At 51.7% G+C, this 27,730-nt stretch overlaps 1 protein-coding gene and 1 pseudogene across 1 annotated transcript in view; one reads left to right on the forward strand and one right to left on the reverse strand.

Moving 5' to 3' along the window:
- Positions 1-1,121: 1,121 nt before the first annotated feature.
- The window catches only part of LOC132213862 (protein Daple-like), a 64,940-nt gene continuing 38,331 nt past the window's right edge, over positions 1,122-27,730 (forward strand). The window contains 11 exon segments of the mRNA XM_059660760.1: positions 1,122-1,181; positions 1,954-2,048; positions 9,386-9,491; positions 13,851-13,920; positions 17,806-17,864; positions 18,652-18,735; positions 21,706-21,850; positions 22,221-22,401; positions 23,107-23,188; positions 23,502-23,651; positions 26,771-26,917. Coding sequence (XP_059516743.1) covers positions 1,122-1,181; positions 1,954-2,048; positions 9,386-9,491; positions 13,851-13,920; positions 17,806-17,864; positions 18,652-18,735; positions 21,706-21,850; positions 22,221-22,401; positions 23,107-23,188; positions 23,502-23,651; positions 26,771-26,917 — 1,179 coding nt within the window.
- On the reverse strand, positions 5,902-8,109 carry LOC132213863 (V-type proton ATPase subunit D-like; annotated as a pseudogene).

Below are 27,730 nucleotides of genomic sequence, written 5' to 3' on the forward strand. Positions count from 1 at the left end.
GCAGCAGGCAGCTTCTTCCCTCCTTCCCCTTTCGCCTCCCAGCATTGCGCCTATGTTGGCAGTTAACCGCCATCTTGGCTGACAGTTAATTTGCATATAGCCCTGATTAGCCAATGAAAAGGGTATCGTCGTACGCCAATTACCATTTTTCTCTTTTATTAGATAGGATGCTAATTGGTACCCGGCCCCCATCATAAGTCCATGTACTTAAAATTTTTATATTTATTTTTAAATTAAAAAAACTTTAGTTTACCAAAATAAAACCATTACTAGTTCAGAAAATAATTTAAACCCTTTTAGTTCATTTATTGACAGCCTAGATGTTTAAATTTTGTTCTGAGAATCCTGCATATCTGTTCTCTAAATGTCTTTCTTGCATGTGCTAGCATAATGCTCCTTGCACAGAAAGTTATGTACAAAATCTTTGTGTTGAAATATTTTCCAAATACACAGCTTCATTTTGTTCATGTTTATTTCTTCGAAATTACATATTAGCTAATATTCTAACAAATCGTTTTAGAATATTTGACTGGTGGAGCTTAGGTGTTGTATGAACTACTGACTGGAGCATCTCCTTTCACTGCCAATGGAGAGGAGAATTCCAAAGCTGAGCTACTAGGTCAGAATTAACAAAATAAAATGAATGGTTACCTCAAAGGAACTGATCAAATTTCTGTAAGTTGGCTGATGGAAAAAAATAATTTTTAAAATGGAAATTGGCAAAATTACGTTTAAGTGGTTAATTTCCATTTATAATCCTATAGGATGTAGATATAGAACCTTTATATTTCCTTATATCTTATGTGCCCAGAGAGGTTTTAAATTTCATAGAGATTTTTAATTTAAATTACATAATGTGTGTGTATTCCGAAGCACTGAGCATTGGGTAGGAGCTGCCAGAGCCCCCGACCCAGCTGCGTTCCCTGCCAGAGCCCTTGGGAATATGGGGCCCAGAGCAGTTAGGAATACAGGCTCAAGAGCCCTTTGGAATGTGGGGTGAGGAGCCGTTTGGAATGTGGGGTGAGGAGCCGTTGACACTGCTTGGCGCAGAGCTGGTGGGCACAGAGACGGTGGGCCCAGAGCCTGTGTGCATAGCGATGGACGGCGGATACAGCCTCAGGATGGACGTTACTGTCCGCGAACTCATGGAGCTCTTTCTGCAGAGCCCGCTGGTGGCGGGGGTGAGTGCACCTGCCTCCCTGTCCCATTGCGGGTGCCCTGGCTCCTCTCCCGCCCCCCTGGGGTCTCCACAGACCCCACCCGCCTGGGCCCTGGCAGTCCCGGGACTCGGGAGTCTTCGCAGGTTTCTGAGCTGGGGGCGGGGGTCCAGGCCTGGGGGCCTGAGGGGTTTCCTACTCTGGACCCCATGCACCAGGTGCAGGACCCCGTGGCGGCGCTCCCAGCCCTGGACTGAGATGAGTTCACCTGCTCCTGCCGGGGCGCTAGGCTGCGGGTCCAGGAGCGGATGGGATGTGAGTCATCACCCCGGCCCATGTGGCTGGACCACTCGGGAGAAGCACTCACTCCCCCCAAATACCCTGATGTAGTGTTTGAACTGAGACCAGCCGGTGGATGGCGGTGACGGGTGAGGGTTGCGGGGGAGGGGTCTCCAAGTGGGAACGTGTACCGGCTGGGATGGGCACAGTGTCTCCGATAGATCAGAGGTGTGAAAAATGCGTTGAAAAGTCCCTTTTATTTTTCATTTCTCCCTGTCCTGTGACGCTGGAGAAAAGTGGCAAGAGAGTTTGCCTCCTGCTGTCTCTCATCTATAGCTGCAATTGGGGCAGGGAGAGGTGGGCTTGGTGCCAACTGCAGTGAGGGTGGGCGCTGGGTGACCCTTCAGCCCACAAGGGTGCAGCCCACAGGGCCCTACTCGCCGTTTCCACGGGAGCCTCAGAATGTGCACATGGGGTGACCTTTCCTGCCTTTCTGTCCGCACCCCCCTCCTCGCAGGTGAAAACTTTGAGCCCAGTCGCCAGCGGCAACGATGAACACCTGTACATGCACTTGGTGGATGGCATTTTGTTACACCAAGTCATGTCGGAAATGTAAGTTGTCTTCACAGGCAAAGGACAAAACTTTGATTTAAGGGTGTAGAAATGGAAGCATTTGATTTAAGGTTTGATTTAAGGGTGTAGAAATGGAAGCATTTGATTTAAGGTTTGATTTAAGGGTGTAGAAATGGAAGCATTTGATTTAAGGTTTGCTTTAAGGGTGTAGAAATGGACGGTTGCTATGGGAGGGTTTCTCGTGGGCCAGGGGTCCCTCAGGATATGGGCCCTTTGGCTGCCATTCGTTGGGGATGAACTGCAGGACACTGGGTTGGCAGTTTGTCTGATGAAGGATATTCAGAACTGAGGGACTGGCAAGCACTTGGTGTAGATGGTTCAAACTCAGCTATTAATGTGGTTTAAGCGATGACATTTTAAAAATAAAGCTTTTGGGGGGTCATGGAACTGCAGCGGACAGTGTCTGGCTACAGGAAGTGTTGGGTGGGTCGGGAGCACTGAGCGTGACTGAGGTTTCACTCCTGGTTAGGACGCCGTGTTTCTGAGCCACGTCATCTTCCCTGTTCAGCTGCCCCACAGGGAGTGCCGTCGGTTAAGTGGCTTCTCCCGTTCTGGATTGAAAGCCACTGTGTTGGGAGAGGCACAGGGGTCAGGATGCTGAGGGACCCATTTAGCATCTCACACAGGGTCCGGTGGAGGTTGCACTTGTTAGCGTGCATGCGGGACCACATCCCCTCCTGCTGCTGAATTCTGCAGAGCCTGCCTGACTGCCAGCCTGCCCCACGGAGGTGGTGGCTCCTACCTCTGCACTGTGTGTCAAACTCAGAAACGGCAGGGGAGGTGCTGGAACTTAGTGTCAGTGTGGTTCTGAGGCACTTGAAGGAAAAGAGAACATCCCAACGTTCTCCTTGGAGCAACCCCTGATGCTCACCTACTCACCTGCAGCTAAGCTGTCAGACTTGAGCGTAAACCCTCTGGCTAATGAGAATCGGCTCCATTTGTGGCCCACGCAGTGGGAGGAGTTAACTTTGGCATATTACGTGTTTTAAATGGACTTACCTCAAAAGATCTGTTTTAAGAAATTTCCCAAGCACATAGCTCCTTCTGTTTTAATAAGTCATGTGCTATCATGCTGTGGGAGAGGCACTTCAGTACTACTGTGTTTTTTCAAAAGCCCCACCAACCTTACCAACCCACCAACCCTGTGTTTGCTTAGATCATAAACAACAAATCCGTTAGCTTTGGCAGTACTTCTCTGAGAACGCGGATGGAAATGAGTTTTCCTGGCATTGTCCCGGGCAGAGTCAAGTTCTGGCAACCACCCTTCCCCCTCCCCCACCCATGGTGTCCAGCCGTGGGCAAACTATGGCCGGCAGGCCGGATCCGGCCCGTTTGAAATGAATAAAACTAAAAAAAAAAAAAAAAAAAAAAAAAAAAAGACCGTACCCTTTTATGTAATGATGTTTACTTTGAATTTATATTAGTTCACACAAACACTCCATCCATGCTTTTGTTCCGGCCCTCCGGTCCAGTTTAAGAACCCATTGTGGCCCTCGAGTCAAAAAGTTTGCCTACCCCTGTTAGACCCTGAAAATTACTGGATTCCATTGGTGTGGGGGAGGGGGGATGAAACTCCCACCTGCCCTTACCCAAGCCCAAGACTGTTTAAAGAATGAGCAGCACCCCAGCCTCTTCCCTCAGCTCTTACAGGCAGAGGGAGGACGACAGCCCGGGGGCTGTGGCTCTTTCTTCCCTGGCTTTGGAATCCCTGAGCTTTCACCACTTGTTTGTGGATCTGGAGGAAAGAAAGCCTGTTGGACGATCCTGTGAGAAATGCCAGCTCATCCCTCGTTCACACTTGGCCTGTGGCTAAATTCAGTTGGAAGGGCTTTTCCCCTCCCCTTGACAATTTCAAATGTTATTTTCTCCTCAGTGATGTGCCCAGGGAATCATCCAGAAGTGAGAGCCCACCCATTTGAGGGTCTTAAGGCCTTAAGCAGGGCTTCTGGGTCTTTCTGGTGAGGGCAGGCACTGAAGAGGGACAGCGGGGAATCCCTCTGGGTGGCGTTCCAGAAGGAGGAAGTGCAGGCGAGAGCGGCCCCAGCAGCAGAGCTTACTGCTTGGGGAGGAGCATGACCTGCTCCAGGTGTGGACATGAGGACATTGGTGGCCTTTGGAAGTGGTGGGGATTGACTGGGAAAGGGGTGCAGGAGAACTGGGAGGGGGAGGGGTTTTCTATATAATGACTGGAGTATGTTTCATTTTTAAAAACTCATCAAGCTGTCACTTAAGATGTATGCACTTCACTCTATGTAACAATCCCCTCAATTAAAAAAGAAAAAGAACCCCAGCCCTAGTGTCCACACGTAGGGAGCCAGCGGGGCCTGAAGTCCAGGTATCTCACAGCCTAGCTGCCTGACGCTGGGCGGGGCACTCATCACCTCAGTTTGCTCATCTGTGAAATGGGAAGTGAAGTGCCTCCCTTAAGAGATGGTTGTGAGGATTAGATGAGATGATGTGTTAGCATGTAGCGCAGCGCCTGCCACGTAAAAGGTGTTAGTGTCAGTCACTCACTTATGTGTATACCCTCCTTATCCAGGAAGGATTTGAGGCACCCCGTAAGAACTGTTTTTGTGTTTCTTCAGTCTTCCTCCCACATTCTTAGTTTCCTAGATGATGATAATTCATAGCCTTAGCCCTCTCCCATGAGGTCTAGGACAGAACTGGACTCTGGGACCCACGTCCTAGCCCCACATCCGACACTGTACTGAAGCTAAGCCTGTTTTCACTTCTGCCAAGTGGAGAAATGTAACTGCCCAGCAGGGAAGGCTGTTCTGCTTTCCCAAAGCCCGTGCTGAGAGCTTTGACTGAGTGGTGTTCACCTGTTTGGACCAACTCTCCCCAGGTTGATGGGACTGAGGAAAGAGAGCAGCAATCTGCTCACTGGCTTGCTGGAGCTCAGATAAGAGGCATGTTACCTAATGCTTCAGAGCCACCAGGTGGCTGGCTGGAGCTCAGGTGACTGCACCTGGGCACTGAAGAAGGCTGCGGTAGGGCAGCAGTCTCTGGGCCCTGGCCTCCCAGTGGCATGAGAGCCTGGAAGCAGGAAAGCCCTGTGAGCTCAGCTTTCTGGGGAGGCCCTGGTCTAGGAGAGTCGCTGAATGAACATGAGGCGTTGAGGGGCGTGGATGGAGATGCATGGGAAACTTGCTGAATCGCTCCTCTGTAAATGCAGAATCTCCGGGTACCCACTGATACCCCAGGGAAAAGAAGGGGTCTGATTCACGTTACACACATTTTTCACTGTTTTGTGGGAAAGTCATCTAAGAGCTTTGACGCTGGCATCAGGCAGGCACATTTTAATCCCCCCTTTGCCACTTACTGGTTTATTACTTTGGGCAAATTCCTTAAACTCTCTACGCCTCCATTTCCTGATCTGTAATAAGGGATGGAATTTTATAGACTTGGGGAGGATTAAAAAGATCACGTATATGGAAAATGCCCAACAAATGTCCATCATCATTGTCATTAGAGTGAGGCCCAGAACTGGTGTGTGTGTGTGTGTATGCATGTGTGTGCGTGCACACCCGTGTGCCTGCATGCCTGTGCCGGTGTGCATGTACTTGTGAGAGTGGACACCATTTTGATTTGGCCCAGATTGGAATCAGCAGCATTAGATCTATTTTTCCCGCAGCAGGAGAGGAGGGGGTTACACATCCTGGGCAAAGTGGGATAGACTTTCCTTAGCAATAGTTGGCTTGTTTGGATTTGGTTCCAAATAACCTTTCTCTGCCTTGAGAGCCTTAAAGGAGGGAGTACTTATGGATGATCATGGTAATTAGTCTGATTGCTCAGGTAGGAAATGCCAGGTCTCTTTGGAGTGGAGTTTCAGTTAGTACTGCTCTTCAGAGCTGGTGGGAGAAGCAGGGGGTGAGAGCCCCGGCCCCACCCTGGTGCGTGGAGTGTGCCTGTGTGCTGAGGCCCTTTGGTTCCTGGCACTCCTGGGGAGTTCCCGTGTGACTCACTACAGAAAAAAAATGAAAGCTCAGGCGACAGCAACAACAAAACAGGAAAAAGCCCTGCGTGTTCCCTACGCTCTGCTATGTTAAGAAGCACATTTGTCAGTTTATGAACTTGTTTCTTATTTCTTAACTAGAGGCCTGTTGCACGAAAAGATTTGTGCAACAGGCTTTCCCTTCCCCTGGCTGCTGGCACCAGTTTTCCTCTGGCACCCGGGAACCAGACCTTCACTCTGGCCACCGCCTTCCATCTTCGCTCTGGACACAGTCTTCTCTGTGGCTGGAGCCTTCAGTCTTTGCTCCTCGTTCCGGCGAGAGTCTTCAGTTTCTGGCCAGAGCTGCTCCTGTAGCTCCTTCCGCCCTCCACCCTCCCCCTCATAGCTTGATCGCGCCTGCAGACCTCGCTGTGGGGCTCCTGGGTCCCGGGGGTGCCGCCTTGCCTGCGGCCCCGCTTTTGGATCACGATCAGGATCACGGGCCGCAGGCAAGGCAGCTCCTGGGTCCCGGAGGTGCTACCTTGCATGCAGGCCAGCTTTCCATCGTGATTACCGGCTAGGGGGCAGGCAAAGGCGGCCCCGGTTCTCCAATCCAGGGCTGGGAAGCAGGGCAAAGGTGGCCCCTAGAGCCCCCTTTGCCCTGTCCCCTGGCTCTTGCCTGCCGCCTGGGTTTCCAATCACCGTTCTTCCATCCTTCCCCTTTCTCCTCCCATAATTGCGCCTATGTATGCAAATTAACTGCCATCTTTGCTGGCAGTTAACCGCCATCTTTCTTGGCAGTTAATTTGCATATCATCCTGATTAGCCAATGGGAAGTGTAGCGAAGGTACGGTCAATTACCCTTTTTGTATTTTATTAGATTGGATGTGCTCTCATCCAGGGAGAACTGCACCCTGCAGGTAAATCATTCTGTGATGCCAGCCACACTTCTGCAACCAAAGAGCCTTTGTGGTTTGAATTCTGAAAGCCTCCTTTGTTCCTAAATTAATTTCCACTGAACCGCTCACCTTTATTTCCTCAGTAATGAATGGCTCCATGGGAAACCTGTAACGTGTAGGTGGCTTGGCCAGACTCTCCTACTGTGTGGGGTCAGTAAGAACTGTTGTCACCTGACAGTTGAAAAGCGGTCCTCTTGTTTCCTCATGTGACTATTTTCGGGGGCCCAGGGCAATTGAATGAAGCCCTTGGCTGAGTATTGCCTGCAATGGATAAAGGGGTTTGCATACATGCCATGCAAGGTGGGGACTCCTAGTGTAGCTAACAAATATGTACTTCATGGCTGCAGTTAATTTAATTAATCTAGTCTTTAACTAAAATGGTGCCATGTTAAGACTTTGAAAGAACCAGGGCAGGAAAGATTGTCAATCAGAAGAGCCTCAGCCTTCTCTTCAGACAGAAGATTGCCAGGCTCCGCCCCTCCCCAGAGGCCCTTTGTTGCGCCAAGTCTTTCTCAAATTTTTCCTTGAGATTCTTTTCTTCTCCTGTGTTTTCCTTGACCTATAGGACTCTTCTCGCTCTCTGTGTCCAGCACTGCAATGATGTATGCAGGGACACATTCAATCCAGGGGGTGATGACATGTTCAGTGGCATCTGCACACCTCTTGGTTATCTTCATCCCAAGTCACCAAGGAAGGCTGCCAGAGGCCAGATCCACCAGTAGTCCCATTGCTTTGGCATAATTCCTCACTTAATTCCGCCAATTGTTCCCCACCTCTGGCTAATCCCGTCAGTTCATAGCTGTCAGTTCCTTCATGGGCATGTTCAAATACTGGCCAAGTAACACCTGCTACATCCTCTTTCTTCCCTCACATGTTCACTTGGGCTTTGTTTACATCTTGGTGCTCAAGTTCCCTGCTGTGAACTTGGCCTCAGTGAGTGGGAGACATCTTCTCTCATCACTTCACCCATCAACATTTAAGTCTCTACAATCTTTAGGATCTGTGGGAATCAAAGGTGAAGGCATGGGATTCTTTCTTTAGGAGGTTTATGACCTGTCGGTGCTCCTTTTAATCGGGCCTTCATCATGGTCTGTGCTATTTGCCAGGGAAAGATTTCAATTCGGCCTTTGCAGACACTGTATCTCATTCGCAGACATTCTGAGGGTGACTGTTTTCTCGGGTTCCCAGCCGGGCAGTCGGGGCTGCCACAGCCCCAGCCCCAGTGTCCTCCTCTCCAAGTCAGCTGCTTGTGTCTTGGTTGACTTTCAAACAGCTTGTGGTGGTGGTGGTTTTTAAATTGTACTTCCAGTGACATCTGACACGTTTATTTGTAGATATTTTTCCTATTTGTCAATTTTGTATTAATTATTGGCTTCAAATGAGCAGAATGGCATTGATATGGATTTCCATGCCTCCCCCATCTCCCCTTCGTTATGGAGGGGGGCAGGTTACTGCAGAAAGAGGAAGAGGCCTGCCTCTCTTCCATCAGACCAGCTCCCAGGAGGCTCAGTGCCCTCATGAACCCAGGAAGACAGCCCTCATTTGAATTATCACCCCTCCCTGTGTCCTGGGACAGTAACTATTGGGGGGGGGGTTGTTATAAAAAGAAGGCAAGGTGGCAGCTAAGGCCTCCTGTTGAATCTGTTCTCTTCAGATAGGAAAACTTTTTGAGCCTGAGAATTTTGAGAAATATCCTGAAAACATATCGCTGGATGAAGTTATATGTCGCTTGATTGAGATTTCCAGTTTTATCACGACCAGACCTGACTTTTGCTGGAGAGTGAAAGTTAATGATGCTTTGGGGGTTCCCGCATGAATTGCTTGTCTCCACTGCTAGAATGTCTCCTAGGCGGCGTTGTACACCATATAGTGCCACAGACTGATGGTGTCGGTTTGTCCAGGTGGAATTGTGTCCCTAGAATGTAAAATCACAGGACCAGCCCGAGACCCAGGCTGGTGACAGAGAAGGGGAACCCATGTGAAGTAGAACATTAATGATTTTATTGATTTAAGTTAGAAAATGTACCATGTTTTCCCTTTTTCTTTCTTGATGGTTCGTATATTTTGGTGTGTTCAGTTCCTAACACTCTTAATCTTTAAATATATTCTGGGGTGGATTATTGATTTTCACACAGTGTAAACTTTTGGGTCTGCACTGCATTTGGTGGTGGTTTCTGGGTGCTGCCAGGAGTGGGATCGGGATGACTTTGACTAAGGGCCTGAGTTGGGTTTGTCCTGGGGTTGGGAGGGATGTGTTTTGTCTAAGGTCCACGGCTCGGCAGGGGCAGGATTAGGGTTTGACTTGAGCCACACTGGTTTCAGCCTCACACTGACCTAGGCTTGGTGAGGGCTACCCAGGCTGGGGAGGGAAGTGTGTCAAATGCTGGGAGACGCCGTTTCCAGTCTCGTGTTTCTTCCCCTAGAGACCCCAGGCCTAATCAGCGCTTCCACCAGCACGTGAACAACGATGTGAACCTCCGCATTGAGAACTTGACCATCTTGGTCAGACACATTGAGAACTTCTACCAGGTAAGGGCAGCTCTCTGTGCCCCAGGACTTCTGTGTTCCTGGCAATGTTGTACCTCAAAAGGTTTCCCCGCAGGAAGCCCAGAGGAAATGGTGTTCACGGTGAGGCAGCTGCTCGCTGGCACTTGGGGGTTTATCACTTCCATCTTTTATTTCCCCCCGTGTTGTGAGAAGGGTCAGATGTTGGATTGCTTTACTTTGTCCAGCTAATGTCCTTTGACCGGTGCGCATGGCATTGGGTCTGGTGCTGTGAGGGCCTCAGAGATGAGTCGCCACTGCGGCCCCAAGCACCAGGCGCATGGGGAGTGTCTGGAATGGACTCTGGGAGAGGCACGCTGATCTGGTTATTGTCCACGGGACAGCGAGTCTTTGTACAGCAGTAATTCAAGGTGTTGAAGGAGATATGGGACCACAGAGGGTTATGTTGGGTCAGGATCATCATGGATGAGCCCCCGGGTGCAGATGGCAGCACTGGAGTTCAGCGTGTAGAGTGTCCACTTGTCATGCTCACCGTGTCTCTATCTCAGATAGTCCATGGCAGGAGGACCTGATGGTGAAGGGCTGTTAAAATCCCCACCCCAGCCTTGGGAAGGTGGGGTGAAATCTTTGATCTTTATGATCTTTATATGACCAGCACAGATGCCATATGGACTGAAACTGCCCTGCTGGGCCCTGATGTTCACACTTTTTCTGAACATCAATATCCCCCCTATAAGTTTTTTTAAGATTTCAGGTGAAGCCCAATGACTCTGATTGAGTTGGGGGTTGGGGAACCCTAATGCCCTCTGCTCAGCCCCTTCCTTTTCCCCTAGACAATCTTAGTGGGTTCTTGGGACCTCAGGGAACATGGTTTAAGAACCACTCATTGGCCTGGCCTGTGTTGCTCAGTGGTTGAGCATTGACCTATGAACCAGGAGGTCAATGGTTCAATTCCTGGTCAGAGAATATACCTGGGTTGTAGGCTCCATCTCCAGTGTGGGGCCTTCAGAAAGCAGCCAACCAATGATTCTCTCTCATCTTTGATGTTTCTGTCTCTCTCTCACTCTGAAATAAATCCTATATAATAAAGAGGGAATATGCAAATTGACTTTCACTCTGCCACAAAGATGGCGGTGCCCACAGTGGAGGCGGGGGGTGGGGGTGGGGATGGGGGAGGGTTCTATAACACAAGAAGGCTGCACCCAGAGTGGAGGCCAAGTTCCTGTAATGAGCCTTAATGAGCAATCAGCAGGGACCTGAGGCTGCATCCCCCAAAACCCTCCCCCATGCGGCTTGACAGGGGTCCTCAGGCTGCCCTCCCCACATGCCATGCCAGACCTGAAGCTACGACCCCGCCCAGCGGGGCTTGACAAAGGTGGGTTCCAGCCAGGTCTGGATCTAGCCCAATGGGGGAGAGGGCGGCCTGGTCTGGGTCTCACACAATTTCGAGGTGCACGTGGGTTGACTCTGGGTCCCGTGGTGTGCCCCAACTATGACAGGAGGAAGATTTTCATATACATTTTACTATTTTTCTTTCATCTCTGACACTTCTATTATAGAGAAAGGGCAAATAGCAATATTAAAATATTTCCTCTAATTAATCCCCTTTTAATGTGCACCAATTTCATGCACCGGGCCATGAGAGAGAGAGAGAGAGAGAGAGAGAGAGAGAGAGAGAGAGAGAGAGAGAGAGAGAGAATATATATATATATATATATATATATATATATATATATATATATATATATATATTTTTTTTTTTTTTTTTAGAAACACTCACTGCCCAACAAGTCCCAGATTTATGACTGGGTTTCACTGAGATCTTGGCCAGACTCCGCTTCTGAGCCCTGTTCCCAGCATGCAGCTGTACTCATTCCATCGCCTGTTGGCAACAGAGCACCATGACTCCGAGCAGCCTCTGGGCAGGGCCTTTGAGAGCTCAGATGATGGGGCTGAAGTGGCCTTGTTTCTTTGTCTGAGGGGAGCCACACTCAGCGCTGGGCATGCTGTAGGCTGGTGGGTTTCATCTAGTGCTGCCCACAGGCAGGGGGCAGGGGTGGTGCTGCCATTGAACTTGGGTCTGCGTGTGGAGGGGCTTGATTCCTGGCTGCAGGCACCATTCGTGGTTAGCAGGTGCTTTTGATGCTGTGTGCTAAGTGCCAGGGAAGGCGGATGGTGCCGACAGGTCAACAGACAAGACTCCTAACTCAGGCTGCGTGGGGGCAGTTGGGCCGGCTTCTTGGAGGAAATGACACCTGAGTGGAGTGACGGTGCACAACTGAGTTTCCAGTTTGGAGGGTTGTGGGCGGGAGACGGGGGAAAGGGCATTGAGGGGCAGTAAATCCTGTCCACGTCTGTCACAGTCAGCACTTGCCCCAGTTGCTGGGATGACGGCCTGTTTTCCTGGTTTCACATGAATCAAAACCAGGGAGATGCCAACGTGAGACTCTGGACAGGCAGGCCTCCCGCCTCAGGTGTAGCTGGGAGGGCATCACCTCTCCCTGGGGCTGCGATGGAGGCTTCAGGGGCGGGGAGGTGTCTGAGGCTCTCCGTGAGCAGCACAGAGCAGGCAGGCTCGGGCGAGCTGTGTGGCCATGAGCATGCGGTCCTCTCGTCTCGGTGGCCGTGGAGGGTGCATGCCACTCGGGTCTGGGCTGGACAAGGGGGCTTGACCATGTGGAATTGCAGGCAGTTTGCTGCTCTTGGGCACTGGGTAGCGCTCCAGAACACGGGAACCGTCCCAGGAAGGAAAAGACAGCCAGTCTACCCTCAGGGCCCAGAGAGAAAGGCAGGTAGAAAGAAGGACCCTGCCTCCTGGCCCGGCTTCTGCACTGGCAGCTCTTTGAGGGCAGGGCAGGTGTGCATGGCAGCCTCAGCCCCTCGGCCTGAGAGTGAATGTTTGCTGCAGCACTTGCTAAGGGCTGCAGGGCGTCCCTGCCTCAGTCCTTTTCATGCTGAGAAAGCCGCAGGCCACTTGCCTCTGGGCTGACACGGGCAGGTGTGGGCAGGGTTGTGGTGTGTATTTCCTTCTGATTTATTGGAAAATAAAGCTAAGTTCTGCCCATATAAGTAATATGTGCTTCTTACAAACAGCTAGGAAGACATACAGGTAGTAAGAATAAGAGCCACCCAGAATCCCACCACTGAAAGACAGTCACTATGAGCGGTGTTAGTGTTTCCCCCCAGTTTCTGAATGAGTAGTTTGTGTTTCACTCCCTGCCTTTCATATTCTGCCTTTTTCCCTCCCAGCTGACATGATAGCATGTGCATAACTGGTTACTGTCGTGAGGTGACAGTTAAGAAAGTTTTTCAGAAGAAGTACCACCCAGCGTCACCTTGTTGTGAGGGCTTGGACGAAGCGAGACAGTCATTCCTTACTCTGACCAGGGAGGGTGAGAGGTCACCCCCATGTAGAGTGGGATCCCTCTGCCCATGGCTTTTCAGTGAGACACGTCACAGTCACAGAACCCAGGCCTGGTCTTGTTTGCCAGGCAACACTTCAGCCACCCTGTCTGTCCTTCTCTGAGGCTTCAGGGCAGGGCACTTAGGAATACCAGGGGCCCCTCTGAAAAGCACCAGCTATTCAAGAAGCTCAAGTTTTGCCTCTGAAAACCTGGGGAGACTTTGTCCTTGACCTTTTACAGAGGACAGGAGCGGGTGAGAAGCAGCATGGCCAGGCTCACCTGAGCGCTGGTGTCTCAGCCAGTGTCTCCGGCCTCCTCCTGGCTCGCTGCTTGGACTCCTCTGGGCTTGGGGCCAGGACTCTCACAACCAGCCGGTGTGGCTCAGTGACTGAGCATCAACCTATGAACCTGGAGATCACGATTGGATTCCCAGTCAGGGCACATGCACGGGTTGAGGACTCAATTCCCCAGTAGGGGACGTGAAGGAATCAGCCTATTAATGGTTCTCTCTCATCACTGATGTTTCTCTCCCTCTCCCTCTCCCTCTCCCTCTCCCTCTCCCTCTCCCTCTCCCTCTCCCTCTCCCTCTCCCTCTCCCTCTCCCTCTCCCTCTCCCTCTCCCTCTCCCTCTCCCTCTCCCTCTCCCTCTGAAATCAATAAAAACGTATTTAAAAAATTAAAAAGACACTCACACCTGATGCTGCTGTCCTGGCATGTAGCCTATCTTCTTCTTCCCAGGGTCTCTGCTCATATGCAGACATAATGTTTATTTGATTATGACGAGGATTGGAAGTCCAGGTAGCTCTGACTTTTCACATTTATTTATATTCTAACTATTCCTTCCTCTTACATAGCATGTTCCCAGTTACCGTGTAGTGGCTGTGCGCCCACCCAGTGACTGGATAAGCTGTCATTCTGTTAGTCATTCTTTATTTTCGTTTCCTGTTCTCAGTGGTATCTCTCCTCTTTGTTTCTGTAGGAAGTTCTCCAGCAGCGGATCGTAATGAGCCTGCCGGATGTTTCAGTGATTAGCAAAGACCCGCTGTCCGGTGAGTGAAACCACGCCCCCCCCCAACCTTGGCGGGCGCGGCCAGTGCCAGTGGCTCTGGGCAGCTGTTGGACACAGAGCTCTGGCTGCCAGCTTGGAGCCAGCAGAGTGAAAACACGTGATCATTCCGGTGAGAGTTTGAAGGAAGGGTGTTTCCTCTGAGGCATGAAGCCAAGGCCCCTGCTTCGGTGGGCTTAGGGGCCCCAGTCTTTGTGGCCTCTCTGGGGGTCTCTCCTCCTCAGTAAATGTGGGGTCAGGGCCACCTTCACAGGGTGGGTACCTTTTGGTAAGAAAGGAGGAATCTGTGGAGGAACTCACATCTCTCTTCCACGGGGACCCTGTGATGCCCTTTTCAGTCCGTGGTGGGTCTCACCAGGAAGACCTGGCATGTCTGTCACTGGGCCCTGAAGCCCGAGAGGGCAAGGGTTCCAAGTCCTAGCCTCAGACATGCGCTGTGACCTTGAAAGACAGAATGAAATGTGCTCCTGGACATCTTCCAGAAAGTCAGAGTTAATTCATGCTTGTCAGGTGGCTCCCTGGGAGTTAAACAGGGCGGCGGATCTCCTCCCGCCCCATCCTGTGTCTCTGCCTGCACCACGGCTCCCGGACAAGCACCCTGTCCTCTTACCTCTGGGCCTTTGCACGTGCTGTTCCTGTGCCTGCAGCGCTCTCGTCCCTGTGTCCTAAATCTCCCCCCTCACCCTGTGGGTTTCAGCTCAGAGGTCACTTCCTTTAAGAAGCCTTGCCTGAATCTCACTGCAGACTAGAGGTCCTTCTCTCAGGTTCCCTTTCCAGCTTTTCTTTGTGGATTTTCTTGGTCTGAGCCAGAGGACTGTGTTGATTACAACAAAGCTCCCAGCAGCCAGAACACATGGGTGCCTGGAAGGGAGTTGTCTGTAGGTTTGTTTCTTCTTTGCCTGCTTAACTGTCCCTGAGCCAATCTCACTGACAGGGACCCACTATCTTCTCTATGTTTGAAACTATTCAAAACCCACAATCTGGTAGATTTAAGAGAATAACAGTTCTTCTTACTTTAAATTCCTGAGAGAAATCAGCCTCCCATAAGAAATTAGAGAACTTCTGCTTTCTCTCTCTCTCTCTCATAAGTTTCATCGGAATCTGTGTAGGGATAAAAATCACAGGGTGCTTTGTTTGCACCACATGTTTTATTCCACTCACCTGGTGAGAACAAACAGAGCACTGCTTCACCCGAATCTCCTAGTGCCCTGTTTGTTGCCCCAAAGCTTATTTTAAATCATTTTTTTCCATGAAGATTTTTTCTAAAATTAATTCTCTACCTTTAAAACCTTCCCCCTCTAACCCCGTGTTAACAAAACTTAGCAAACAGAAATTCTATGCTTTTATAACAGTGCTCTGGTTCAGATTTAGTTTTGTCTTAATGCCTGATGGGTGTGAACGAATGAATAGAATGAATGAATGAATGAATGAATGGCTCATGGTTGTCATGTGTGTAACTGCTGGTGCTGAGGAAGTGGAACCCTTTGCTCTTTCATTGAGCCGCCTCACACTGTAGATTGAGCTCATGTGTGTCTGTGTGTATCTGTGTGTGTCTGTGTGTACAGGGTTTCTAGTCTCCTCCTTGCTTATGGTCTTGCTACTAGCAGTGGGCCTATCCTACATGTGTTTGCATTTGTAATGCTGTTTTCCTCTGCTGTGACTGGGAACAAAGATTCTCAGAGCTGTTGGAGTTATTCTAAAGTATGGTACACTTAGACCCTCTGCTGTGAACATCAAGATTTTCTGTGTGAACTCTGCCTTCTGTTTCTGCTGTCTGAGCCCTCCAAACACGTTCTTGCTTATGTGTCAGCTCTCTGGTGGCTACAGCACCATGTACAATCCTGGGGGAAGTGAATCGATGTAGGAAGAGCAGCTGGTGATGGCTGGGAGGGTCTGTGCCTGTAATATCCATCAAAGGGCTTACAAGAGGCACTTGCCTGTCATGTGGGGACTGACTGGGGGGACCCTGGGTGGGACGGTCACTTGGGCACACCGGCTGGTGGGCGAGAGCACTGTGGCCATGGAAAGGTTTTAGTGGGACTGTTTGGAGGCTGTTAACACTCCTATGCTCGTTCTCTTTCTTTTTTATCAAAACTGAAATTGTGGCTGATCATCAGCTCAGCATTAATAGAGAAGTGAGTCAGGGCTGTGATTCTATTTATGACTGACTATGGATTGGAGCCTCTTGGGGCAAATGAAATGCCTCAAGTGAAAAAACAATCATAAGGCTTTGAGAATTATTCCATTTAAAGACTGAGAAGTTCTACTCTTACTAGCAAAGGGAGTTTTTGACCGTAGTAGTTGGATCTGCAGCACCCACCCTTACTGAGCATATTGCAAAGAGCTGGATCTGGATGGTCTGAGGGGACCCTGTGTGATATTTTTTGGTCCTGATTGGCAGGGCTGAGAAGGAGCAGTGTGATAGTGTTGGTCTGGGTCTGGGGAAATCGGGCTTATCATACGTTGGTGTGAGAGAGTGAAATGGTAAAAGCCTTTCCTCCTGACAATTCGGCAGTAGGAAAAGCTTAAAGGATGAGTTTTCCCTTAAGAGGTAAATAAGAATCTGCTTTATGAACCAGCAGCCAGGGGTGGGGAACCTTTTTTCTGCCAAGGGCCATTTGAGTATGTATATAATTCGTGGGCCATACCAAATTATCAACTTAAAAATTAGCTGCTATATTTGGTCAAACATTTCATTAACTCGCTCCTAATGCTTTGGGAGGGCCAGACCAAATGATTTTGGAGGTCGTATATGGCCCTTGGGCAGGACATTCCCCACCCCTGCTTCCAAGCCCTGGCCTGGGTGGTTCCGTTGGTTGGGCATCGTCCCGTGCATCAAAAGGTTGCTGGTTTCATTCCTGGTTAGGGCACATGCCTGGGTTTCCGGCTCTATCTCAAGTTGGGGGGGATGGGGGTGAGTGGGAGGGGGTGTGCAGGAGGCAGCCCGTGCATCTCTCTAACATCGATTTGTCTTTCTCTCCCTTCCTCTCTAAATTTCTTTTTAAATAAATTGCTCTTCTTTCTTCTAAAACCAAACAAACTAGCCACTGAGATGTTGTTTAGCATCATTTAGATCAGCGGTTCTCAACCTGTGGGTCGTGACCCTTTTAGCGGTCAAAGGACCCTTTCGCAAGGGTCACCTAAGACCATCCTGCATATCAGATATTTACATTACGATTCACAACAGTAGCAACATTACAGTTATGAAGTAGCAACGAAAATAATTTTATGGTTGGGTCACAACATGAGGAACTGTATTTAAAGGGCCAGAAGGTTGAGAACCACTGATTTAGATTAAAACATTGAAAACTTGAGCCTCTGGAAGGAAACTGGTAAGTTTGTGGCCTTTGTACAAAAGTGACGCCTTACGTTGTCTGGGTTTTCTTTGGAACATTCCAGCCAAACACTGACAGAAATGGGAGGAGGAGGGCGGCGGGACAGATGTGCAGGATGTTGGCAGCGTGAAGCTGGGCTTGTCTATTTGCAATGCTGCACAATGAACAGGGAGAGTTGTGTGCACCTCACCTTAGAGCCCACTCAGCACTGCCTGCGGAGATGCCTCTCTGCCACTGGGCTTGCTTCCCGCACACACTAACAAGAGATGCTGACGCTGGGGTTCGTGGATTATCATGGGACAATATTTATGACATATTTGAGTGGGAAAGGACCACACATACTTAGGTATAGAATTCTCATTTGGCTTAAATAATATACAAGCCCATACATAGAAAACAGATGGCGGGGTACACCCAGGTTGAAATGAATTTTTTTAGCTTATCTGATTTCCCCCGCAACAGCAAAGTGGTGTATCACCGGTGAGATTTCATGAGAAGATGAGTCTATTAAATATGTTGCTCTTTTGATTTAGGACAAAGTATGGAGGAAATGGAGAAGATGCTGGTGCTGGTGCTGGGCTGTGCTGTCCAAGTAGGGCTTGGGCAAGGGTGGAGGGGGCCTGCCCTTGGCCATCTTGTGTGTGGGTTTGTGGGGATAAACTCCCCCTTAGTGAGTGAGGTAGGAGGGACGCTGCCTTCAGTCCAACATGACACATCCCAGCTTCCCGAGAGAAGGGACCACTCATTAGGTGGCAGCCGATTCTACTCCCAGGGCACCTTTGGCAAGAAGCAAGTGGGGATTCCTCAGCCCGGGGTGCCCTTAGCAAATTGTCCCCAGTATAGGGACGCCTAGACCAAAGACCAGAAACTCCATCCAGCCTGGAGGCCCCATCTGACCACCCCCTGATTTTGGAAAAAACTTTCATGGGCACAGGGCCACACTCAATTCTTCCTGTATTATCTCTGGCTGCTCGCACAGCACATGGCAGAGCTGAGACTGAATGGCCCGCAGACTCCGAGATGTTCCTACATCCGGCCCTTTGAAGACGAAGGTTGTCACCCCTGGTGCTCTTGACCTTTACTGGTTTAAGAGTCACTGGAGCTTGTTTAACGTGCAGATTTCTGTGCTTCACCTCCAGTGTTTTCAACCTGATGGGCTTTTTGAACACAAGTTCCCCCGGTGATTCTGCTGTGGGTGGTCAGAGCAACTTCTGGAGAAACCTCTGTCTCAGGGACAGGAGGGAGGACAAGCTGATGGTTATAAAGGAGGAAGCCAGGGGCTGGGTGGGCAGCTCATTTGGAAACTATTTCTGTGGCTGTGGTGGGCCCAGGTTGCCTCGCTTGCAGAATGCTCCCATTAACACGCGTTACCTCCGCAGTGCGACAGGAAAGGGGAGTTTATTGAAAAAATCCAACAGCTTGACATTGAGACCCAGGTCAGGATCCTGGCTCATATCCGGCAGGTAGGTGTGAGGCTGGCTTTGTGGGGCTTAGCCGTGGACCCCCTCTACCGTGGCAAGCAGGAGGCAGGCTCTCACCACCAAGGAAAAGTTTAAAAACTACATCACCCACTAGTGATTTTCCTAATTTTAGGTTTCATACACGAGACATATTGAACCTGTTTGGAAAGGTAGTCATCAGCAAGCTAAAACAAAATGGGGGGAAAAATTCAAAAAAAAATTATACACCCAAATCAAGTCTTCATTTGCCTCCTCTTCTTGCCTAATATGGAGCCAGACTGGTTTTGAGTACTGTCAAGGGGCTTGGGCTCAGAGTTTGATGTGCCCTGAAAATGTGTTCTGGCCAATGTGGCTCTGCTTCCCATGGCTGATCTTCCTGGGGAAAGGGTGTCCGTTTCTGTCAGGGACGTGGCAGAGAAACAGGCTGCCAAGTCCCAGAAGGGCTGTCGCTGTAGACTCGGCCTTGGGGTGGGGTCGGGAGGGCTGTGCACTGAGGGCAGCCCCTCTGCCATGCACCTCGGTGACATCAGAGAAGTGGTTTCCCCGGAAACCGGGCCTGTGGGGGCAGCACTGACCTGAAAGTATATTTCCCTGACACCCCCTCCTCCCTCCAGAAGAAGCCTTGTATGATTTAGTTATCTTAGGGGATGTGGCTCAGCCTTCAGTCTGATTGGACAGCTGAGATAAAGGCATGAAAAAGGCATGAGCAGGAGCACAAAGGAGCAGGTGTGGGGCTGGCAGGGGCCGCTGCCATACCCCAGGCCGGAGCCAGGGACAGGCTGGGCTGATGGGCACCATGGGTGGTGGGTGCTGAGTCAGCACTGGAGCAGGAGTGAGAAGCCACTGGTCGCAGTCAAGGGGAAGTCTGCATTGTCCTAAATACGCTCAGCTATTCATGATGGTGAGTGGCCACCTGTTAGCCTGAGGACCATTCTGCTTTTTATTTTTTTTAATCCTCATCCCAGGATATTTTCCCATTGATTTTGAGAGAGAGAGGAAGAGAGAGGGAAAGACTAAGAGAACTATCAATGTGAGAGAAACACATGAATTGGTTGCCTCCTGAGTGCTTCCTGACCAGGGCCTGGCCAGGGAGGATCCAGCAACTGAGGTACATGCCCTTGACCGGAATCTAACTCGGACCCTTTGGTCTGCAGGCCAATGCTCTATCCACTGAGCCAAACTAGGTAGGGCTATTCTGCCTTTTAATTATCCTTGTGTGTCCTTGTGTTTTGAACATGTATGTATCCGGGTACTAGGTCTTTGCTACTCACTGTTTCCCTGCTCAGCCAGCAGGATAATTAAAATAAAGGAGGGGGGAGGGTTTATAATGCAGCCAGAGGGTCTTGAGTGATAATCACATTTAGGCCTGGCCCTGCGGACGGGCCATCAGAATTATTGGTGCTTCTCAAGCATTCAGGTGCCGGGCCCCATAAGAGACCCACCGAGTCAGAATTGGGGGAGGAGCAACACGAGCCTTTAATTAAGCTGCTCCTGTGGCCCAGCCGGTGTTGCTCAGTGGTTGAGTGTCAACCCAGGAACCAGGAGGTCATGGTTTGATTCCTGGTATCAGACTCCATCCCCAGTAGGGGGAGTGTAGGAGGCACTTTCTCATCAATGTTTCTCCCTCCCTCCCTCTCCCTTCCTCTCTCAAATCAATAAAAACATATTTTAAAGAAGTAAAACATTTTTTTTTAAAAGCTGCTTATGTGACTGCTGTGTGGCTGGGTTGTGTCCCAGGATCCCCTGGGACATGAGAGGCCTTTCCCCAGCACTGGGGCGGGGAGGCCTAGAGCCCAGCCTCAGAGCCCCACATCCCTGCCTTTCTGGTGCCTCTCGCCACAGGCAGAGATTTCTCTGAATTCTCTGAGACCCGCTGAATCCCAATGTTTCCTTTGTGAGGTGGGAAAGGTGAGAAAGTGGATGTCAGTTGAGGAACTGAAAGGTCCTTTTTACTTGTGGTTTTTTTTGTGTGTGTGTGGGGTTTTTTAATCCTCATCCAAAGATATTTTTTACTGCTTTTTAGAAAGGGTGAAGAGGGGAGAGGCAAAAGGAGAGGGAGAGAAACACATTGATGTCAGAGAGACATAGACTGGTTGCCTCCCGCATGGGGCTGGGGATCAAACCATCAACTGAGGTATGTGCCCTTTGACCTGGAATCAAGCACGAGACCCTTAGGTCCACAGGCTGACGCTCTAACCACTGAGTGAAACCTGCCAGAGCAGGGTTTTTTTAAGTTACTCTCCACCTCCACTTACCCCTCTGGAAATTGTGAGAACGTTTGTGGTGCACATCACTCAGTGGATTGCCATTTGTTTTCCCCTTTTGAGGCCCACGTGCACGAACACTCACCTTCCCAAACTGAGAAGACAAGGATGGAAACAGCCCTTCTGCCTCCTTAGCAGGTCTGGGATCAGGTTGAGAAGGTGAGGTCAGGCCGCAGCCGATTTGGCTCAGTGGTTAGAGTGTCAGACTGCCAACCAAAGGGTCACAGGTTTGATTCTCCGTCAAGGTCATGTACTTGGGTTTCAGGTTTGATCCCTGGCCATCTTCACGTTAGATTTTATTTGGAGAATAAGATGCTATCCCTCCTCACCCTCCACTCCCAAGGCTTACCCTCTTTGTGTGACACATGGATAGATGTGACTGAAATCCCTGGGACAGTTGAGGGAGCTCCCACCCTGGGAGGAGTGCTGTCTGGTGGGAAGTCAGTGTCCTCCTCGAGCTAGTGTGAGAGCAGCAGTGGTGTGTGAGGAAAGAGCTGGGCTGCAGAGTGTGGCTGCACTTGCTGAGGAGCCTGCCCGCCCCCACAGGAACTTGGTGGCTGAGGGTTAATAATGTCAGTGAGGTGGGTCAGCTGTGGGAGAATGGGGACTAGGTCCCAGGGGGCGTGGCCTTGGTAGGTGGGTGCTCTCGGGGACCCCAGCGCTGCTCCCTGCCCGGCCTCCGCAGCACCTTACCCTTGTGTGCCCACAGGTGACCCGCCACCAGGAGAGCCTGTTTGACATGCAGAGGTTGGAGGTCCCAGACATGGCCCTGGAGGAGCTGGAGTCTCTCTCCAGCAACACGACTTTTTGCCTCAGGAGGCTCGTAACTGAACGAGACAGTTGCAGGGAGGTGTGTTTGCGGGTGGCCCAACAGCCTGGGGGATGGCTGGGGAGGGGCCTGGGTCTGGGGCCCTAGTTATGGCCGCGCTCCTCATCCTGACTTACTCTCAAGCCTGCACACTGTCTGTCCTCCTGGCCCATTTCTGAGGGGGCAGGGCGTGGGCACTTTCCCTGCAGGCCCAGTCCCCTGAGACACCTGTGTGAGGACAGAGGTTGAGCTTGGGGAGCCTGATCCATGCCCTCGGCCCTTCTGTCTCACTAAATATATCCTCGCTTCTTAAAAACTCCCCACCTTCTCCTGCCTCCCTCCTGGCTTTGCAGTCGCGGCTGCCATCTTCTCTTTTACTTTCTTCCATCTTTTGGTCATTCTTTACCACGTTCTAGTGCAGGCACTGTGCCGGGCACAGGAGCATGCCGGTGAGACCCCTCTGTCTGCCCTCCTGTAGCCAGTCGTGACCATGACCCAGGAGTGGAACACCAGCAGCCGCCCCAGCGAGGACACGCAGCCCCTGGCTGTGGAGCTGGCGGACACCAAGGCCACACTGCACGGCGTCAGGCAGGAGCTGTGAGTCCCCCAGTGACCCGGTCTTTCCACTCTTGTGCCCTGTGTCACCACCCGTTGCTCGCACATGTGGTTCACTGCCATGCGGTGCAGCAAACCGGGCAGCTCTCACAGTGCCCTGGGGTGACGGGGCTCTGCGGCTCTGCTTTGAGCTGGGACCCTGTTGGGCCTGGGCTAGCGCGCCCCCTCCCCTCCCCAGGCCTGCACATCAGGGTTCTGCTGGGCCTGTAGGGCTCCGTCCGGTCCAGACCTGTCAGACTCAGAGCAGCAGCCTGCCGCTCAGCCTCGGGCCCAGTGTGGGTGCTCTTGGCTGGAGGGAGGATGTGTCTCTCCTGTCCCGTCCAGTGGGCCTGCTCCCCCTTTCCTGCAGCTGGTGATGGCACCATGCCCGGTATCTGGGAAGCTGCCCCCTTCACCTCCCTGCCAGGGGGCCTCCCTGCCTGCCTGGCTGTGGAGGGAGCAGTGGCTCTGGGGGCTCCTTCCCTGTCCGCACCTCAGAGGAAAGCTCAGGTCTGTGGTGTAGTCTGAGAGCTGAAGTGACAACTTAAAGCTCACCTTGGACTCCAGAGCGTTATTGCAGCCCCACGTGCAGACGCCCTCCTCACGCCTAGAAGCCAGGACCCCCTCCTTCCCTGCTGTGGTCTCCCAGGTGGTGGGCTTTCCGGATGCTTCTGAGGAGCCCTCACCACGTGTTCTCATCGCCCCCAGGGAGGAGAAGACGAAGCAGCTGGCGGACGCCAGGCATCAGTTGTACCAGCTGGTGCTGGAGCTGCAGGAGGCCCGGCGCAATGTGAGCAGGAGGCCTATCATGTGGGCCGGGGGTGGGGGGCTGGGACGCCCCAGTCACCGGGGCCACAGGCCCAGGAACATGACCTGGGACACCTCTCCCTCCCGCTCAAAGCAGCGCTGCCTGAGAGCCAGCTGTCCTGGGAGCTGCTGGGGGATGACATGCTGCAGTGAGAGCATGTGGGGCCCCCACACAGGGGCCTGCACACGGACCAGCTTGGCCGCCCCTGGCTTCTCCTGGGGCTGCAGGGACTTGGGCCTTTCCCCAGCCCCGAGGGTGCCCTGAGCCAGGTCCCTTGCCTTTGCCCACCTCCCAGAACATGGAGCTGGCAGCCAGAGCCCAGGCTGCCCGTGCCCCCCTCCCTGAGCTGGACTCCCTGAGGGAGAAGGCGAGGCACGTGGAGAGGCTGGAGATGGGCCTCAGGCAGAAGCAGAAAGACATAGACTTCTATGCAGCCCGCATGAAGGTGAGTCTGACCCAGGTTAGGTGGCCGGTGGGCACTTGGGTCCTGGAAGAGTGGAGAGGAGCCGTGATGCCTCCCCAGCTGGCCCTCTCCCTGCACTGCAGACTGTCTGCCAGACCCCTGGGCTCCCTCTGGTAGTGGAAGGAATAGGATTCAGATTGTGGCTGAAAGGCCCTGATTCTTCTAGGACTTTTCCTTCTCCTCCTTCATTCTGTAGTGATGACTTTCTATTCACTAATCTTTTTCTTTAAGACTCCTTGTAATTTCTATGACTAAATCTTACCAGGACTGTTTCCTCATCTATAAAACAGAGATAACTGTGCTAGTCCGTGAGGTTTATACAGTGAAATAGGAAAGATATATGGTATTTGGGCAAGTCCCATATGAAGCTCTCCATGGTGTAGCCTACTCAGATCTCAAGGTTATGGGTCTGTTCAGGGGAGGGTGTCAGGGCTGAGGGGGTGGATGGAGACCAAGACCCAGGCAGGGTTACTGACACTCTGACCATGCATCCGACGGCTCACATCACCAGCGGGTTTGGGACCCTCTCTTTGAGGATTTGGGAATGTTGCTTCCTCTGCTGAGCCCAGGGTTAGAGGCAGTCTGAGGGAGCGGTGTGAAACCAGGATGTCAGCACACACTGAGTGGGCTGCTGGGTGGTAAGAAATCATCCCGCTGCCAGCAGGAAGCTTGTGAGAGGAGCACAGGTCTGGGAGCACAGGCTGTCCGTCTCCTGGCCAAGCAGCTGGTAGGCAGGTGCGCTGGGCCAGGCAGTTTGGCCGGAGACTTCCACATGCTCTCCTGCTGCGGACCGGCCCAGGGGTCCCGGGGCCAGGTGGTGCGGGTTGGGGATGACTGTGGTCCAGGCTTGTTGGTTCCTCCCACCTACTCAGGGTGTGTCTGTTCCCCCAGGAATGTTGGTGGCTCACTCCCCTACCCCCTGGGGAGAAGGCGCCCTGGGTGCTGTGCCCAAGCAGCCCGGCCCAGGAGAGGTGGGGGTGGGAGGCCAGCTCTCGGCTTTGTCCTGGAAATGGTCCCCTGGCCCTACTGGTGATGAAGGGCATCAATCTGCAGCACAGACAGGTGTGGGGCACGGGCACCCTCACTCACAGGTAGGAGGGTTGCGGAAGGTCATGTGCAAGCTTCCCCAGGCTGCCGCCTCCGCAGCCTCCTGCACACGGGGAATCTAAGGCAGGCCCACATCTCAGCCAACACTCTGCCCCGTGGATGGGGGTAGGTTTCAGGGCTCAGCCTCTGTCTCCGTGTCTTTTCCGGGCCTGTCCAAGCAGCCTCGCCCAGTCATGCGGACGCAGTGACTGAAGGCCTGTGTGGCGCCAAGCCCTGCGCCAGGAGCAGGGGATCTAACACAAAGCAAGACTCGCTCCTGGCACTGGGGAGCTTCTGGGCTTTTGCAGGGTTTCCCGTGGGAACCCCTTTTTCGTGTTCTCAAGGTGTGTGCCTCTGGATAACAGCAGCAACATTTCTCATATTGATTAATAATTTTGCTGTGAAACTAGTAATGCCTTACACATGGCATTAGTAAATGAATTACAAGAGAAATAGAGTGGTCCGTGAAGGCCAGGCCACATAGAGAATGAGTCACACTGTTCTCCGAGGCCCATGTGCCGGGGCCCAGGGATCAGCAAGGACAGTGCTCACGCCCCCAATTCCGGCTGGGTTTTGAAGGCTGGGTAGGAGTTGGTTGTAAGGGTGAAGGGGCAGGCTGTGCTATGGAACTCAGGGCCTGGGATTATGGTGATACTGGTGAGTACTGGTGGGTAGACCGGCTGGAACACTAGATCAGAATGCTGGGGGCAGTGGCCAAAGAGGGAGAGCTGGGCCTTCTTCCTGCGTGAAGCCCCTCCATGTGCTCCAGCTCACATCGCTGATACTAGTCCGGGCTCCTTGAGGATGGGGTGCAGGCTGCTGAGGGCAGTGAAGAGACAGGTCTGGAGCTCTCCAGCCTGAGTTCAAGCCCAGCTTCACCCCTGGCTGGCTTTGTGACTTGGGGCTCATTCCTTAATTGACCCAAGTCAGCCTCTTCGTGTGTAGGAAGGGACTGTCCCTGCCTCCCTCTGGGGGCTGTTGTGCAGAGTGAATGCGGCAGAGACAGAGAGCACCTAGTGCAGGGCCAGGGTCAGGCAGAGAGGGGGCCGCCAGGTGAAGCCAGAGTCAGTCACCAAACCCTTCCTGCTGCCAGGCTTTGACCAGAGCTGTGTCCACTGGCGGTAGGTATACGGTTTCCCCTCTACCAAGAATCCGGGGTTCTGGCCCGTGTGGGGAAATGAACACGTGATGGATAAGCAGGAGCTACTGGCCCGCACCCATGAGTGGGGCAAGCCTTGGAAAACTGCTCCCTGAGAGAAACAGACACATCCATGTGTATCTGTGCTCACAAACTGTGAGGACATTCAGGGGAGACTCAGCCCCCTAAGACATGAGTGGCGCTGGGAAGACTCTGGAGGGCAGGACCAGGGATGAGGGGAATGAACTGCACGGTTCCCCTGTGTGCTGGGCACTGGGATAGGAGTAAGTGCCATGGACTCCTATGAGGTGGCCTTCGAGGGCCCAGCCACTGCGTTCCATTCCCAGCTTGTGCCTGACACACAGAGGCCCATAGTACTTGTTTGTTGTGTCTTACAGACCCCTCATTTCCAGGAAACTGCTGAGAGTAGGTGTGTGAAATGTTCAAATAGGAAGTGCATATTGAACAAAAGCTCATCTGAATTTTGTTCCAGAACCAAGATCAGTGGAGTGACTGTGAGAGGCCTAGCCTCAGTCCTCAAACCCAGGACTCTCAGCCCCACCCCTTCCTTCTTAAGTAAAGGGGCTCAGCCAAGTCCCACACTTGTCCAGGTGCACTCATTTAACCACCCGAGGCTGTACATGTCAGACACTCTCACAGTGTTCCCTTCCCGAAATTAAATAGTGTCTTGCTTCGGGGATTTTTCCATCTGGCTTGGCCTAATGGAGAAGGGCAGGGGCTCAAAAGTGGAGACAGAACTTCCCATGGCAGCAGGGTCACCACTAGGCTGTTGGTTTGGGTCCAGGTGCCTGGAAGAGCCCTTGTCATGACCAGGGGCCTTAACCTCATTGCTCTCATGTGTGTTCTTGCTGACCAGGAGCTAATTGAAGACAACTACACCTTAATGGACATCAAGAGCCTTCTCCAGGAGCAGCTGACTGTCGCTCGGTCCCGGGTCGATAAGCTGTATGAGCTTGAAGAGGAGAACGTGCAGCTGAAATCAAAGCTGCACCGCCTACATTTGGTAGGACAGGCTGTTGTCGCCACGTGTAAAACTGTTGGGGCAGTTTTCGGTTCATGTTGTGCCCTTCTCTGATGTTCAGCTACTGTGTCGGTGCTGCTGCCAGCACAGTGACTCGCTGACGGTGGAGAGTCGCTTGCTAGGTTCAGTGGCTTGAGTGGGCACCACTGAAGCCTCCAACACAGAGAGGGCCTGACGCTGTGTTGCTTTCTTGTGAGGATGGAGGGATTGGGCCTCTGTTGCAAAAAGGGTCTCCTCTGGCATTTATGATGTGGGTTGAGCTGTGATGTGTGAGTCCCTACGGCCTTTCCAAGGCGTTAGGCCTGCTAAGGGGCGACGGAGCTGCCATCATTATAGCATTTGCTCTAAAGCCCTGTGCTGTATGTCACTTTGTTCAGACACCGCTCAGAGAACTTCATCCCCTAGGACCTAGTGCTGGGGTGGGCAACCCCTGGCATGCGTGCCAAACATGGCACGCCAGTAACTTTTGCTGGCACGCGAAACCCTCTCTTATAATCTTTCATTTACAATTGTGAATCTTTGTTCTCAGTGATGAATTTTGTTAAGTCTCATAATAGGAGTAGCCTGACGGATGAAAGTAGTAGCTCATGCATATCCCTGAAGGTCACGAAATAGAAACCTGATGTAAAATCTCTGTCATCAGTGATGCAGCAGCAAAAGTTCCACTGATAATATCAAACAGAGTCATAACATTTTCTGTCAGACTATCAGTGTACATGTATACATTAAAAAATAAATGTATTTTTCATCATCATATACTGTGTTTTTGTTACTCAAATGAATTTTATTATTTCT

This window comes from Myotis daubentonii, chromosome 12 (assembly GCF_963259705.1).
Source record: "Myotis daubentonii chromosome 12, mMyoDau2.1, whole genome shotgun sequence".
Lineage (NCBI taxonomy): Eukaryota > Metazoa > Chordata > Mammalia > Chiroptera > Vespertilionidae > Myotis > Myotis daubentonii.